The 15,355-nt window shown below is 42.2% G+C and overlaps 1 protein-coding gene across 4 annotated transcripts in view; it reads right to left on the bottom strand.

Moving 5' to 3' along the window:
* DMXL1 (Dmx like 1) overlaps positions 1-15,355 on the bottom strand; it is a 328,770-nt gene that overhangs the window by 65,667 nt on the left and 247,748 nt on the right. For 3 of the 4 annotated variants that reach the window (XM_082251708.1, XM_082251710.1, XM_082251709.1), the window contains exon 29: positions 2,900-3,081. In XM_082251708.1, the coding sequence (XP_082107834.1) occupies positions 2,900-3,081 (182 nt within the window). Of the gene's footprint in view, positions 1-2,899; positions 3,082-14,336; positions 14,451-15,355 lie in introns of all 4 variants that reach the window. The other variant, XM_082251711.1, reaches the window with a different exon arrangement.

Genomic DNA, 15,355 nt, shown 5'->3' with positions numbered 1-15,355 from the left:
TCTTGAAGGTGGTGGTCATGGCTGTTAAAGCTCTTCAATCTTAAATGATGTCCCAGTAAGGGGGCGTTTTGATCGGATCCATTCAGATGGCTAAGTTCTAAGTGGATGGTACCCGAGCCTCGGCTAAGAAGATCCGAGGTTTTGCCTGTAATGTGACCCATCTGGACACCGGACCCTGATAAATGGAAACCTGGTTATGCATGATCCCAAGGAGTTTGCCAGCAGGGTGCTCTACAGGTTGTGGACACCATGAAAAAGGGGGACCCGGTCCATGAAGGTCTGATTGACGAAGGCCGCCGTTATGGGTGAAGTTTGGATCCTGTATAGGACCCTGCGGTGGGACTGGTAAGTCTTTTCCTTTTTCCCTCTCTTTTTTTTTTTTTAAGAAAGTTTGCAGGGAAGGAATTGCACATTTTCTCTCCTGGGCTGTAATACTGTGTTTTGGCCACTAGAAATGTATTGTGCCTGTGTACCCTTTCTGTGTCTGGACTCTCTGGTCAGCTTGGCTGTGTTTCTCCATATCTCTCTAAGGCGCGCACAGATGACGTCACGGGCATGCAAGTGGATCGCCTCTCACTCTTCTAAGCGGTGCTGCCAGCTGAATGTGACTGTTTCTATGCTAAGCTGAGCTGCTGACCGGGACCTATGGGACACAGAGCAGGTTGCAGTTTCTGTTTGGGCATGTGGATTTGGAGGCTTGTGCACGGCTACACAGTGGGAGAAGGGTAGTTGTTCTGCGATAGCTATACAGTGCTGGATCACAGTTTTTGTCTACCTTTTGTGCAACAGGTTGTTACCTTTCTGGGTCTTACTTTTTGTAAAGCAATGTCTTCCAGAAAAATAAGTGGGGGGGGGGGGGGGGGGGGTTAGCGCAGCAGAAAAAGGGACAAGTGTTCCTGCATCAGGATTAAATAGTCCTAGTTTGGCTCCCGCTGTGCTATCTTCCCCTGAGAGGCCTAAAGCAACTGGTCAGTCTGAGCCATTACACTTATCAGGTATATTGTTGCTACCTCCAATGCCTGTGTCTACTTATGTTACTAAGGATGACCTGGCCTCTGCCTTGGCTAGCCTTGTAGGTAAAATAGCCAGAATGATTGCTTGTGTTTCACAGGGTGGGAAAAAAACGGAATAGATCCCCCTCTCCTGTATCAGGCGCTCGGCAGGAATGCAGCAGAGCTCCTAGGCTCTTAAGGTCTTGCAGGGGCTTCTGGTATAGAGCCAGATTGGTCAGAAGACATTGAAGAGGTAGCTGTTAATGGTTAGGAAGAGGGGCGGGCTCTTCCTATATTCCACCCTACTTTAGGGACGCTGAATTTGACGGTTTGGATATTAAAACCAGAATCATAAGAGATCGTGGGGTCTCTGGTCCAGCTCTGGCTATGTTGATAAATGCCAGAAAACCTGTCTCTAGGAGAATCTATTATAGGGTCTGGAGAGCCTACATTTCTTGGTGTGAATCCAAGATATGGCATCCTTGTAAGTATTTAATTGGAAGAATTCTTTCTTTTCTTCAAATAGTAGTGGACTTGAAGCTGGCATTAGGAACCATTAAGGGGCAGATCTCCACCTTGTCTATTTTCTTTCAGAAACCATTAGCAACGTACTCCTTGGTGCAGGCTTTTTTGCAAGATGTGATTTGCACGGTTCCACCAGTCAAGCCACCCCTATGTCCTTGGGACTTAAATCTTGTGCTCTCTGTGCTACAAAAGCAACCCTTTGAGCCTATCAGGCATATTCCCTTAGTTCTTTTGATAAGGAAATTGGTCTTTTTGGCTGCCATAGCCTTGGCCAGAAGGGTGTCGGAATTGGAGGCTCTTTCCTGCAGAGAGTCATTTTTGATCCTTCATCAAGACAGGGTGGTCTTATGCCCTTCATCCAGCCTTTTTGCCTGAGGTATTTTCCGGTTTTTATTTAAACCAAGATATTGTTCTACCTTCCTCCCCCCCCCCCCCCCCCCCGAGTACTCAGACTACAGAGGAGAAATTGTTGCATTCTCTTGATGTAGTACGAGCAGTCAAAGTCTAATTAAAAATCTCAGCACTAATTCGTAGTACTAATGCTTTCTTTATCCTGCCAGAAGGGCCTAAGAAAGACCAAGTGGTAACTAGTTCCACTATTTCCAAGTGGATTTGTCAAGTCATTGCTCAGGCATAGGGTAAAGTTCCACCCTTTAGGTTAAAAGCCCACTCTACCAGGGGGGTAAGAGCTTCATGGGCAGTGCATCATCAGGTGTCTATGGCTCAGATTTGCAAAGCTGCTACCTGGTCTTCAGTTCATACATTCACAAAGTTTTACCAAGTGGATGTAAGAGCCTGAGAAGGGGCTCAATTTGGAAGTAGCGTACTTCAGGCAGCAGTATAAGGTCTTTCTTTGCCCAGGGGCAATTTTGGGGTTACTGTGTCCCCTCCCCTCATGGTCATTGCTTTAGGACATCCCAGATAGTCATAAATAACAAAAGGATGTTGTCTATACAATTTTGTTGTGTCCATTATCTCGTGAGTTCTCTATTCAAAGGGGAGAGAAGCACATTGGTGTGGTGAAGGCACTGACGGACTTTATTCAGTATCAAGCCATCGATTTCACATTCTGTTTACCACCTTCCATGTTTGGACTCACTTTGATTATTCATCTATGGACTATGCATGAACTCTACTTGAATATCATTCATCTTTCTTTAGAGTTATTTTTTAGCGCTGCCTGAGCTGCTTTGGTGATTACATTATTCAGCATTCTGTTAATACAACCCAGTAGTTTTGATTTATGGAGCGACGTGTCCATGGATGAACGAAAGAGAAATAACTATTGGCTTCTTTTTTGACCTGGGTACTCTGGTGGCAAATGCTTCCACTAAACAACAAAAGAACACAAAACATTGTACCACCACCTTCTCTACAGGTACCTTGGCTATAAAGTAATCCCAGATGCTGAGCTCAGGAGGGATGAATTTCTCACGGAAAATTGAGGAACCCTGTTCCAACACCGGTGAAGCAAAGGCAGATGGACTTTCTTTGGACTGAACTTTTGTAGAAGATTTGATGCGTTTAATCTTGTCACTTTCCTCTATGGAAGGGGATACCACAACTGCAATGAATGAGACATAAATGGATATGGAAAGCAAATGCTCTAAAATAATATGCTATTATAAAACTGACAACACTCAGAACAGCAAACCTAGCAGCTATAAACATTGCCTAAAGGATGTGTGTCTAATATTTAAGTATTTTGCTTCAAATTAATTAGATAATAATATAAAATGAAAACTATAAACACACTGCAAACACAGTCTTGATCAATGTTACATTTGAAATCTGCCAACTGGAAGCAACTTACACTTAGGGAAAAAAAAGGCGAACACATACAAAACAACATATTTTGCATTTGAATAACTTTAAAATCAATTGTAAACATGCGCAAACTGCATGCACATGCCAAGCGTAAAAAGTGTACTGGTCAGTTTAAAATTAATAATTATAAAAAGGGGCAATAACTTGCTGATCCAAAACATATATTTTATGCTATTATAAGTAACAGACTGCAGAAGAAACTAATAGATAGTGGTGTGTGCTGTAGAGTGGAGGCTGTTCTCTGAAACAGAAGAAAATGTAAGCAATGTTTTAACATAAATATTCAAAACAGAAAAGAGTGATTACATTGTAGATAACCTTGGTAGTAAAGGCATTAAAATGTGTGTAAAGGCAAAGCTTTTGTTTGTTTTGATAGAGTGGTAAGAGGTTGGGCCCTCTGTCAGTTTTTTTTGCTGTTTTTATTGCAGCTGGGTAGATTCATCCTTGCCATTTGTCCTGGAGACCAAAATAAATATTAGGTTGTCACCAGAGCAAGAGGTGAGGGTAAAGCATCCAATGGGGAAATGTCTTAGGTGGAAACTTCCTTCACTGGTGAGGTTTGCCTACATTTTCTTTTCTGTCTTCAGGACAGAACGTTAAGGGAAATCTCCCCAGTGGCACGCAGAACAAAAAACAAAAAAAACGCCAGGGTTTAACCCTTTCTTACTCTATCTAAAACTAAAAAGTTTTGACTATACATGCTATTTAATACAGATCTCCAGAGGAGCAGCTTAAAGCATAGTTCAAACATGTTTTTTTTTTTGTCTATAGCCTATTTTATGATTAAGACACCCCTGCTGGACAGCATAGCCAGTTGTGGACATACACTGTGGCAGGACCCTCACACACTGCTACCTTACTCGGGTGAAAAAACAAAAACAGAAAACAAACAAGCTTCAGTATGCTTTATAAAAATGTCATCCCTCTGCACACTCCAGTTTACAGTCTAGATATTGAAAAATAGGGGTTTGCACCTGGTGGATTTGGATATCAAGACAAGTTTAGGTACTTACACTATGTGTACTTAAAAGTTTTTTTTAATTAAACTGCAGTAATTTTCAAATTGTTTTCATTTCTACCCGGAGTTGCTCTTAAATTTTCATTAAATCAGCAAAGGTTAAAACATATTGAGTAACGTAAAAGAATGACAAAGGCACATACACCTTTGAATTTGATTCACTGCAAACAATAAAAAAAATAAAGCTCTGGTTGGGAAAGATCATTTGCATGGCTCTAAAGGTATAAAAACACAAAAAAAAACAAAAACATGAGGGTGCATGAACATTTATCACTTGCAGACCACCCCGCCCGCCGCCTATATACTGTGGCAGGCTGACTTGGCTGCGCGAATCGACGTATGGGTATGTCCGTCGCGTGAGTGGTGCTGGGGGGCGAGTGCATGCCCCCACTAGGCAGCGGGGATCCAGATCCATGGGACCAGCGGCAACCGGGCCCCCACGATCGCTCCCCGCTGAGAGGAGGACAACGGTCAGCTGTTGAAAACACAGCGGACCATTGTTCTCTCTGAAATGATCACAGCGCGCCTGTGATCCTTCTATATAGGATAACAGGTCTCTATGATCATTTTACAAATCCCTCCCTGCCACAGTTAGAAAAACTCTCCTAGGCTCACAATTAACTCTTTGATCACCCCTAGGTCAACCCCTTCCCTGCCAGTGTAATTATTACAGTAAGAGTGCATATTTTTAGCACTGATTACTGTAGTAATGTCACTGGTCCCCCCAAAAGTGTCAAAAATGTCAGTTAGGGGTCCGATCTGTCTGTCGCAATGTTGCAGTCCTGCTAAAAATCGCAAATCGCCGCACTTACTAGTAAAAAAAAAAAATAAAATAAAAATGACAAATCTTTCCCCTAGTTTGTAGACGCGATAACTTAAACCAATCAAATTACACTTATTGCAATTTTTTCTTTGCCAAAAATATGTAGCAGAATACAAATTGGCCTAAAAGGATGAAAAATTTTGATTTCATTTTTTTGGGAATGTTATATAGCAGAATGTGAAAAATATATATTTTTTCAGAATTGTCACTCTTTTTTTGTTTATAGCGTAAAAAAATTGCACATGTGATCAAATACCACCAAAAGATAGCTCTATTAGTGGGGAAAAAAAGGACATACATTTTCTTTCAATACAGGATCGCATGGCCGCGCAATTGCCTGTTGAAGTAAGGCAGTGGCGAATCGCAAAAAATGGCCTGGTCATTAAGGGGGCAAATCCTGGTCCAGAACTGGTCAACATGCACATACCTTATAACTTCATTTACAGACACATCTTGATTCTTACACCGCAACCAGGATAAAACTGGATTTTTGTCTTACCGTAAAATCCTTTTCTCTGAGGTTCACTGAGCGACATAGCTCCATAGCTTCCTTGGGCTTATACTGCTCTCTCCACAGGATTTTGAGTACGCCCCTGGGGCAGTCCCAGGGGGTATACCCCCACTTCCTGCTCTAGGACTTCAGTTTGTAACAAGCAGTGTCAGAAGAATACATAACCCAACTCAACAGAGGGGCGGGTGCTGTGTCCGTCAGTGAACCTCAGGGAAAAGGATTTTACAGTAAGACAAAAAAACAATTTTCTCTTTTGTGCATTAACGGACACAGCTCCACATCTTCTTAGACCCTTGGGATGTCCAAAAGCAGTGTCAATATGAAGGGTGGGAAGAACACAGCAATCCATACAATTCCCAAAAAGGGCTAAACATAGTCAACCAGGTAAACCAGGAGCTCAACCAGGAACAACTGGAGCTCACTACCAGGAAAAAATACACCCTCAAGAGGCAGGAGCCTCTGCAACTGTAGCCTGCAAACGCAGCATCCTTAGTGCTGAACCAGCCAGAGTGTACATATTGCAGGCAACAGCCTCTGCCTTCCTGTCAGCCGGACCCTAAAGGCCGGGGACTCTTCAACCAGAATCATGGTTGCCTGGTTCAATCTGGAAACCGAAGGGTCCACTTCTTAATAGGGGACTCCTCATAGGAGTATCGCCTAGCAAATTGCTTAGGGACCCCAAGGGGACGCTTTGCTTGTCCTTACTCTTTAGTGCCAATTCTGTTAAAATAGGCAGGGAAAGGAAACGCCTTTGCCGCTCTGGATGGCTTGTGAGTGCCAAATGGGAACCTGCGCCTCCATCGCAGCTGCATCCTCCATTTTTAGGTCTCTTGCACAGATACAAGTGCGTGGTTGCAGATGTGGAGGAATCGTCTTTACTATCCTAGGATACCGGGTGCGGGGTCGCAGACCGAACAGGGTGACCCACGTCTGCGGCGGCCGAATCAGATTTAGAATTCTGATAAGACAGGGGAAGGCTGAGGGAGCTTTTAACTAGCCCGTCGCCCGAAAGCCACCTCCACCCGGGACGACAAAGGACTCCAGGACCGCCAACAGTGCATCGATGGATGTGAAAAGTTTAAGGGCGCTGATAAATATTAACTAAAACCAATGTGTATAAATAACAATGTGAAAATCCACAAATAAATATTAATCACAATGAGACAATTAAAAATATTCACAATGTGCACAACAACATATGTGCAGTATATAGTGAAGTGACTGTGCAATACCAGTGCTAAAACAAATTATTGCATAACAATGCACGTGCAATACCAGTGCTAAAACAAATTATTGCATGACAGATAAGCAATAAAAAAGTGCAGAGTGCAAAATTCAAGTGATGCAATACTAGGATACAAAAATGATGGACTGGTTCAAAATTAATTCGTGCAACATATCCAAGGCTAGTGACAATTGTGATCATATGCTAGTGCCTATAGGTGGCTAGTGCAATTTGATCAATATTATAGTGACTTTCTAGCATCCAAAGGGTCACTCAAGTGACTTTTTAGTCCATATAGTGAAGCATCTGGAATGAATAAACAAAATACCAAGTGGGGATACAAAATATCTGGGTGTTTCCAGCGCGTGATCCTATGTGAGCTAGGTGACAATGTTAAATGCTCACCAGAGGTAGGTGGCAGTGTTAATTTCGTCGACTAAAACCGACTAAAACGTTTTCGTCGACTAACATAATTCAGATGACTAAAATACGACTAAAACTAAAATGGCATTTTAGTCTTAAGACTAAAATACGACTAAAACTAAAAGGGCATTTTAGTCTTAAGACTAAAATACGACTAAAACTAAAATGGCATTTTAGTCAAAAGACTTAACTAAAACTAAATGAAAATTTAGATTTTGAATATTAGATTTTTCACTCCAGGACCAGCAGTAGTATATAATATGTTTGGAAATTGTAGAGAAATGCTTAAATAATGCATTACAAATTACAATTGAACTACACCCATTCGATTATAGATGACTAAAATGAGCTTTAGTCGACTAAAATGTAAGACATTTAGTCGACTAAAATATATTGGAGTTTTAGTCGACTAAATACGACTAAAACTAAAACACTTGCAGAAGACTAAAATGGGACTAAAACTAAAATGCCATTTTAGTCCTAAGACTAAAACTAAATTGAAATTTGCTGCCAAAATTAACACTGGTAGGTGGGTCACACAGACCCGATAGGCTTTTTTGTATATAAAGATATGGCCACTCCTTCTCCTCCTTCCTCTATTGGAGTTTCTGGATCTTTTGCTTGGAAATCCCTTAGGGCTTCAGGGGGTTAATACTTCACTTAATTTCTCCTGGATCAGTAACTCCAAAAAGGGGGATCTATCCCGGTATCTCAGTTTGGAGGTATAAGAGACAGGAAGCCAAACATAGCGTGATACCGTTTTATTAAAGTAATTAATAAATTCAAGTTAAAGAATGGATCCTTACATTTGTTGGTGCTATCCAAGCACAGATAAGAAGGCTCGATATGCTGTGTGAACGCCGCTAGGTCTGTCAGCCGACAGAAACATGTATTAGGGCTTCACAATGACCGGAGATGTAGCGGTGGTCAGCGTGCGTTCCACCGATATCCGGATGTGACGTTGTAGGGTCAGGAAATCAGGCTATCAGTGCATCGATGGATGGTTGGGACCCGGAGGGCCCCGCAGCCTCAGAGAGGGGATCAGGTGGGAAGATGTGCAGATGTGCTCCAAAGACTCCATGAGTCACCAGGTGGACCCCACAAAAAGTGTAAAACACTGCAAAGGGACAACCCCCACCACGCAGGCAGCACCACCCGGTCGCCAGGCACAAAGCCCCAAGCGATCCCCCGCATAGAGGGAGAGGACCCCACCAGACTTACCACCCAGCAGAAACAGGTACCTGAAGCCAGCAGGAAAATCTGCACTCCGATCAGGAAGTGAAAAGATCCAGGAGTCAGCACCAGGGGATGGGAAGGTGCTCCCACCGAAATCGCCACCCCCAGGGCTCCAGTCATGGCCCCTGCTATTTTCAATGGCAAACCACCCAAAAATGGCCGCCAGACTACACAAACATGGCGGCTGTGCCCCATAGCACCCTGTCCCAACCCCAGGAGGTGGACCAGACCACCTACACAGCTCCAGAATTAGTGGGGGGGGGGGGTAGGATGGGGGGACAGATGAGGGGGGGGTGCCTGACGGGAAGGAAGGGAACCTGCGGGTCCGATAGTCCGAAGGAGGGGCCCACGTCCACCCCAAAACCTTCCAGGGGGAGAGGGGGAACAGCTACTCACCAAACCAGGAACCAGGCGGGCACGGCTCCAGATAGAACCTCCTCCCCATCCAAAAGAGGCGTTGAACTCGCAGGCTAACTCCCATGCGGTGGGGCTATGTCACGGCCGACCTATCGCGGAGTTGAGGTCTGCACGCGTTCGCTGGCCAGACTGGGGTGACCACTGGATCTAAATTATCCAGCCCATCGCTCAGTCCGGCAGTTGATTGTAGATCTCACAGGAAAAAAAGCAGGAGAAAAATTTCTATCTAAAAAGAAAGGAAAAAGCCAGGACCAGAGGTCCCAGCATGGAACTAGATAAAAAAAACCTATAGCAGAGAGAGGGAGTATACCCCCTGGGACTACCCATAGGCGTAGTCAGACTTTTTTCTGCCTAGTGTCTTACTCCTGTAGGGGGCAGTATAATCCAATGGTTAAGAAGATCAGGAGCTGTGTCCGTCAATCAACGAAAGAGAAAACTGGATTTTTGTCTTATCCTAAAATCCTTTTCTCTGAGGTTTACTGACGCACACAGCTTCAAGTCTTCAGACCATTGGGCTTTATGCTGTCTCCCTTTAGGAGTAGGACTAGGCAGAAACTTTTTTGGTTACGCCCCTGGGGCAGTCCCAGAGGTTATACCATCACTTCCTGCTGTAGGACTCGAGTTTGTACTAAGCAGTGTTAGAATAACCTATAACTCAACCCCAAAGAGGGGCGGGTGCTGTGTCAGTAAGTGAACCCCAGAGAAAAGGATTTTACGGTAAGACAAAAATCCAGTTTTCTCTTTCGTTCAACTGACGGACACCACTTCATGTCTTCAGACCATTGGGATGTCCCGAAACATTGTCAACATAAGGGGTGGGAAAAAAACACAGCAAACGCAGAATTTCCAACAAGGCTAAACATAGCCAACCAGGTAACAACAGGAGCTCAACTAGGAAAAACTAAAAACTAGGAACAACTGGAGCTCACCACCAGGAAAAATTTTCACCCTCAAGAAGCGGGACCCTCTGAAAAAACGCAGCCTGCAAAACTTTGCGGCCAAACACCACATCCATGCAAGCACATCCACCTTATAAAATTTTGTGAATGTGTGTACAGACGGCCACGTAGCTGCCTTGCACACCTGAACCAATGACGCCTGATGACGGAAGGCCAAGGAGGCACTAAGCCCCCTTGTAGAATGCGCTTTAACAGGGAAAGAGGAACCTGACCCTTAATGGAGTAGGCCTGCAACACCGTCTGCCTAATCCACTTGGAAATAGTCGACGCAGATGCGGTCTGCCCCTTACGAGGTCCATCCATAAGAACAAACAATCTAATTTTCTAAGCAGTTCAGTCACCGCCATGTACACCCGAATCGCCCTTACCACATCTAAGGAATGTAAAGTAATTTCCTTAGGATGTTTTGGCTTAGGACAAGTAACACAATGTATTCATTCAAATGAAACCCGGAGACAACCTTAGGAAAGAACGCCTGGCAGGGTCGCAACACCACATTGTCCCTATGCATCACCAAGTAAGATGACCGACAGGATAATGCAGGATAACGCAGCCAACTCCAACACACGACGTGCAGAAGTAATAGCTACCAAGAAAGCCAACTTCTGCGACAAAGAGAGCAGAGGAAGTTTTCTAATATTTTCAAATTTTAAGCACCAAAAGTACCAAACTGAGATGCCCCAAGGGTACTAGGGATTGCACCGGAGGAGCCAGATGGCAAACTGCCTGCATGAAAGTGTGAACCAAAGACTTCACCGTCAACGGCCTTTGGGAAAAAAAAATAGCCAAGTCGGAAATCTGGCCCTTGATGATGCCCAGAGCCAAATGTTGATCTACACCCGATTGTAGAAACTCCAAAAGGCGAGACAGAAAAGGAGTGGGGAGACCCCCCCCCCCCCTGCGACTCACACCAAGTAATGTACGCCTTCCAAACTCTGATAAACCTTCCTGCGCCCCCACTGTTCGTCGACAAGGTTTATACCACTCTAACCACTGTCTTTTTTTTTTTTTTTTTAGGGAATTTCTGGTTTTCCCCAGAATTACTGCCCCCATTCCCCTTTACCAATGTTCTTTGGACAACCGAAAACCTACACTTCTGATAACAATAAGCAGGAAATAAAGAGGGCGAATCTCCCTAAAAGTTGCACATACAGCACTCAACCCCCATGGACCACAAAATTTTAATAAGGTTATTGTGACGGGAGTCACTTTTGGCGCGGGGTGACCAGGAAACTGGGGGGCACAGGGGATATGGTTTGGATTGCTCCAAATGGGACAGTGATATTCAGGATTGATGTCTCTCTTGAAATATGAAGATTTTATTCCCTGTACATTGTGAGGTCTATGACAAGGAAGTACAACTCCTAATATGGGCATTCCAGGAAGTTTAATGTGGAGACTGACTGTCTATTGCTTAACGATGTTGCTTTTGTCTGAATAAGTAAATTGTGATGTCTGAGGTGGCTTTCCATTCACCTATTGTTAAGTGTGCTAATGAACTCACCTGTTGTCTGCTAAGGGATGTATTGATAGAGTAATGTGTATTGGGGGGCTCGTTATGTAACCAATGTGTGATGCTGGGGGCTGGATTTGGGTCATTGTTCATGTAGTGACTGCATTACTTCTTTAAAGCGTGTATTCCTTTTCAATAAACAGTCTGACTCCTGCTTGACCCTCAATACAGAGCATTGTCTCGTACTTGGGGGGGATTATTCATATGGGTTTCTTGTTCGGCTGAGTGGAGTGTCCGTTAGCTGCCTTTGTTTTCGGGAATTAAATGTCCTAAACGACTGTAACCCCTTTCATACCCGGGGTGTCGTTACAGTTATTTTGCCATGATTAAATAAAAATGTGCAAAGAGACATAATACACCAATGTTTTTGGCTATGTGTTCTTTGCTAATATGAGAAACTATATGCACTAAAAAGCACTATGTGATATTTTACTTGAATATATTTCACCAGGTTTGCCAAAATCAGCATCTCATGTTCCCATGACGATAGAGGCCAAGCTGAGTGGAAATTTTCAAATCGTAACCTCCTGCGTTTAGGTGTGGTGCTGTGGAATTTGTAAAACGTTTCTGCTTGGCTAGCTAGTAGATATGGTGCCGAAGGTCTTGCTGCCCTCAGAGGACTGTGGGCGTCCTTGCATGTACTACGAACAACAACAAAAAGAGGGTGCACTGACCTAGTGCATTACCAAAAAAAAACTATTTATTAGGAATACTAAAGTAGAATACTTTTCTTTCATATTCCTAATACATTTTTATTTTTGTAAAGCACTAGGTCAATGTGCCCTCTTTATGTTGTTGTTTGAGAGGAAATGTTTCCATTCACAGATCACAAGTGGGTGGTGCAGAGTAGCGACTTTCTGTTCTTGGAGCCCAAGATAGCTTCAGTTTTCAAAATGCATGCCTTCAACACAATGTCATACTGACCAGCATCCAGCATACAGGGCTCTGCTGTAAAAGGTATGTTTTTTCATATTAGCTCCTGTTTGGCTATACAAAGGATAGGTGTTTTCCGTGTGACTACCGAAATGCACAAACAGGCGGGGTGAATTTTACCCAAAAAGTAAGTGTATATATTTTATATGATTTAAATTAGTATGTGCTGTGTGTTACATGAAGAAAGGGGTTATACTTTTAGTTATATTTTATTTTCCTCATGATTTATCTATGTTTAAAAGAGGTTATCCTTCACCAGTCTAAAATGTGAATGTCCTATTACTAACCATAAAATACAAAGTAGACATTCTCATGGCTGAATTCCAGGAGTTAACAAAGATGCACATCACTTGAACTTATTTCACACTTTAGGTGAAAGTCAATGCAAAATGTTCTTCACCTGTAGAAAACCTAACCCTCTCATTTCACATTATTGCTCTGAATGCAGGATTCTTAATATATTAGGTAGTAAACCAGGCCTCAAACTAGGTTATTGTTCATATGTGCTGTAGTGGTGGCACTACAATAACTTGGCACTAATGAGGTGCCACCATAGGTTTGAATATACGACATATACACCCTGCCCGTAGGGACTAAAAGCACAGAAACTCAATCCATTGTGTCTAATGAATATTTGGCAGCACAAATCTCCCACAAATGTCATGCGACTACACTACATGTCACTAATATAAGCATCAGTAGCAATATTTCTCATACTTTTGGTTTTAGCTTTTAAAATAGAAAGCAGGGTAGTAGCTTTTAAAATAGAAAGCAGGGTAGTAGGACCATGTAGTTTAGGTTTAATGCATGTACCCTGAATTTTCTTAATGTACAACTTTGAGTCAGGCTCTTTGCATCAGTTATAAACGTATTTTCTTAAATAGTATTACTTTGATTTTCAAAGAACGTTTGAGAAACTTACTATATCAAAATCTTCTTTCATTCCTATACTGGTTTCACAAATGGTCAGACCATCTGAAACTAGTGATCATTGCACCTTAGATGGTTAAACAACTTTTGAAATCATCTTCCCACCAAACTTTACACGCTATAGAATCTTTCTTCCTTCACTTTCAAAAAGTCGCATGTGTGCTTGATATTGTAAAATAAATTAAAACAAAAGATCATACAACTACAGCAGGCACAAGGTTCACCGATACCCATGCTAGTATGAATATTCTGCTAACATATGTTGTACACTACTGCTTATGTATGTAACATGCTCAGATCAGCTTGTGGGTCAATAAACCCTGAGGCCTCAGCAGAAAGCCAGTGATTTATATGCATATATCTTCTATCTGTACTAAAATGAGGACAAAGACATTAACAGGGCACTTTTAGAGGGGGGGGGGGGGGAGAAGGGGAGCTCTGTCATACTGCAACTCCAAGCAAAACTTACACTTAAAGAAAAAAAAAATGCATTAATCAAAAATTACACACAATATCCCAAGCATAAAGCTTTTCAAACTGAATGTTAGTAAGAAAGGATTCAATAAAGAGCACATCAAGCAAGAGTCCATGGATTTCTAACAGTTTCTGCCAAACACGTTTTAATGTATAGAATTACCTGCACACTAATCTCTTTTACTACAGCTTGTCTGTATTGACAAATACATTTCTGGTTTAACCTCAGGGAAGTCCAGCTGAGGTAATACATAGTAAGATGAACTTGGATTATTATAACTGAATACAGTTTAAAATATAAATGAACTTACTAAGCCATAGTGGTATTGAGTACCCAACATCATTCAATATCACAATCAAACGCAATTCATTTAAATCAACAATTAGAAATCCATGGAAATATTACAAAAAAATGCAGCCTTATGACAAAAAAAGTAAAACTTAAAATAATGTAAAACCATTCTAATGGTGAACTGTTTCCTTAGTATGCAAAATCAGGTTAAGGCCCCAGCTAAAATCTAAGTCCTTGCCTGCAGGGCTGGGAGGACTATGAGTACTGATGGCAGTAAGGGCTTTGGTAAAGCCAACACATTCCATGGAGAACACAACTACCTGATGAGGGCTGGGAATAGAAAAGTATTTCCCTGCCAAAACAAAAAAAAAGAGAAAGAGTTCAGAGCATGTGATGGGCTGTCAAGGATTTTAACAAAACACATTAGGGAGTGGTACTTATTAGAAGTCTTACCACTTCATTTTAATAAAGATGTTGGTTTGCTACTCTTGATACCAAGCCGTTAATTTATCACAATACACTTTTATTAACATTAACACATCTCCATACTTTAGGAAAAGGATATTCAGACAACCAGGAAGCTGCATTACTTAGCAGAATAAAGATGAAGGCCTCCATTCAGTTGCTGCGAGCGCAAATAAAGAAGGTACTCCTACTAACCCATACTCTCAGTATACTGAGCTGTTTAATGTTACATTATACAGGTACTGAAAGTGCATCCTTACTTTGTGATATACCTGTTAAACTAAATTAAAAAAACATTCACTTGTTTTCTTAATATTTTAACTGAAAGATTATAGTGAGCGTATGTTTACACTGTCAGTAGGCTCAGAGCAGAGCCTAGAAGGGCTTGCTTTATTAATCAAAAATTTTGCAGTGCGCCCCAGGATTGCTCTATTATGCACACTTGAATCAACTCCAGTGATCAAATGCTCAGGATAGCCCTCATCTACTTCACAGACATACATAGCTATGGGCAGATAGTGAGGTACAAGAAATAGGAGCGGACAGACCTATGCTCTCAAACACAGAGGCAGTTTTAAAATCTCTGTAACAGAAATCCATACGTTTCTGGGTGATACACAAAGCATTTGATGGTCTATGCAAAAAAGTGTGGGTGGCTGCTGTACTTGCACTGTAATAGTTTAGAAAGTTTATTGTGAACAAAAGTTAATTTTAGGAAGTTCAAACATTAATTTCACAGCAAAAGGGCTTTGCCATAAATTGATCACAAAAGTTGAGCTTGGCCTCCCCTCT

Source organism: Pelophylax lessonae (assembly GCF_965119305.1).
Source record: "Pelophylax lessonae genome assembly, chromosome: 1".
NCBI lineage: Eukaryota > Metazoa > Chordata > Amphibia > Anura > Ranidae > Pelophylax > Pelophylax lessonae.
Note: the sequence above shows the minus strand (reverse complement) of the source record. Positions and strands in the feature narration are given on the sequence as shown.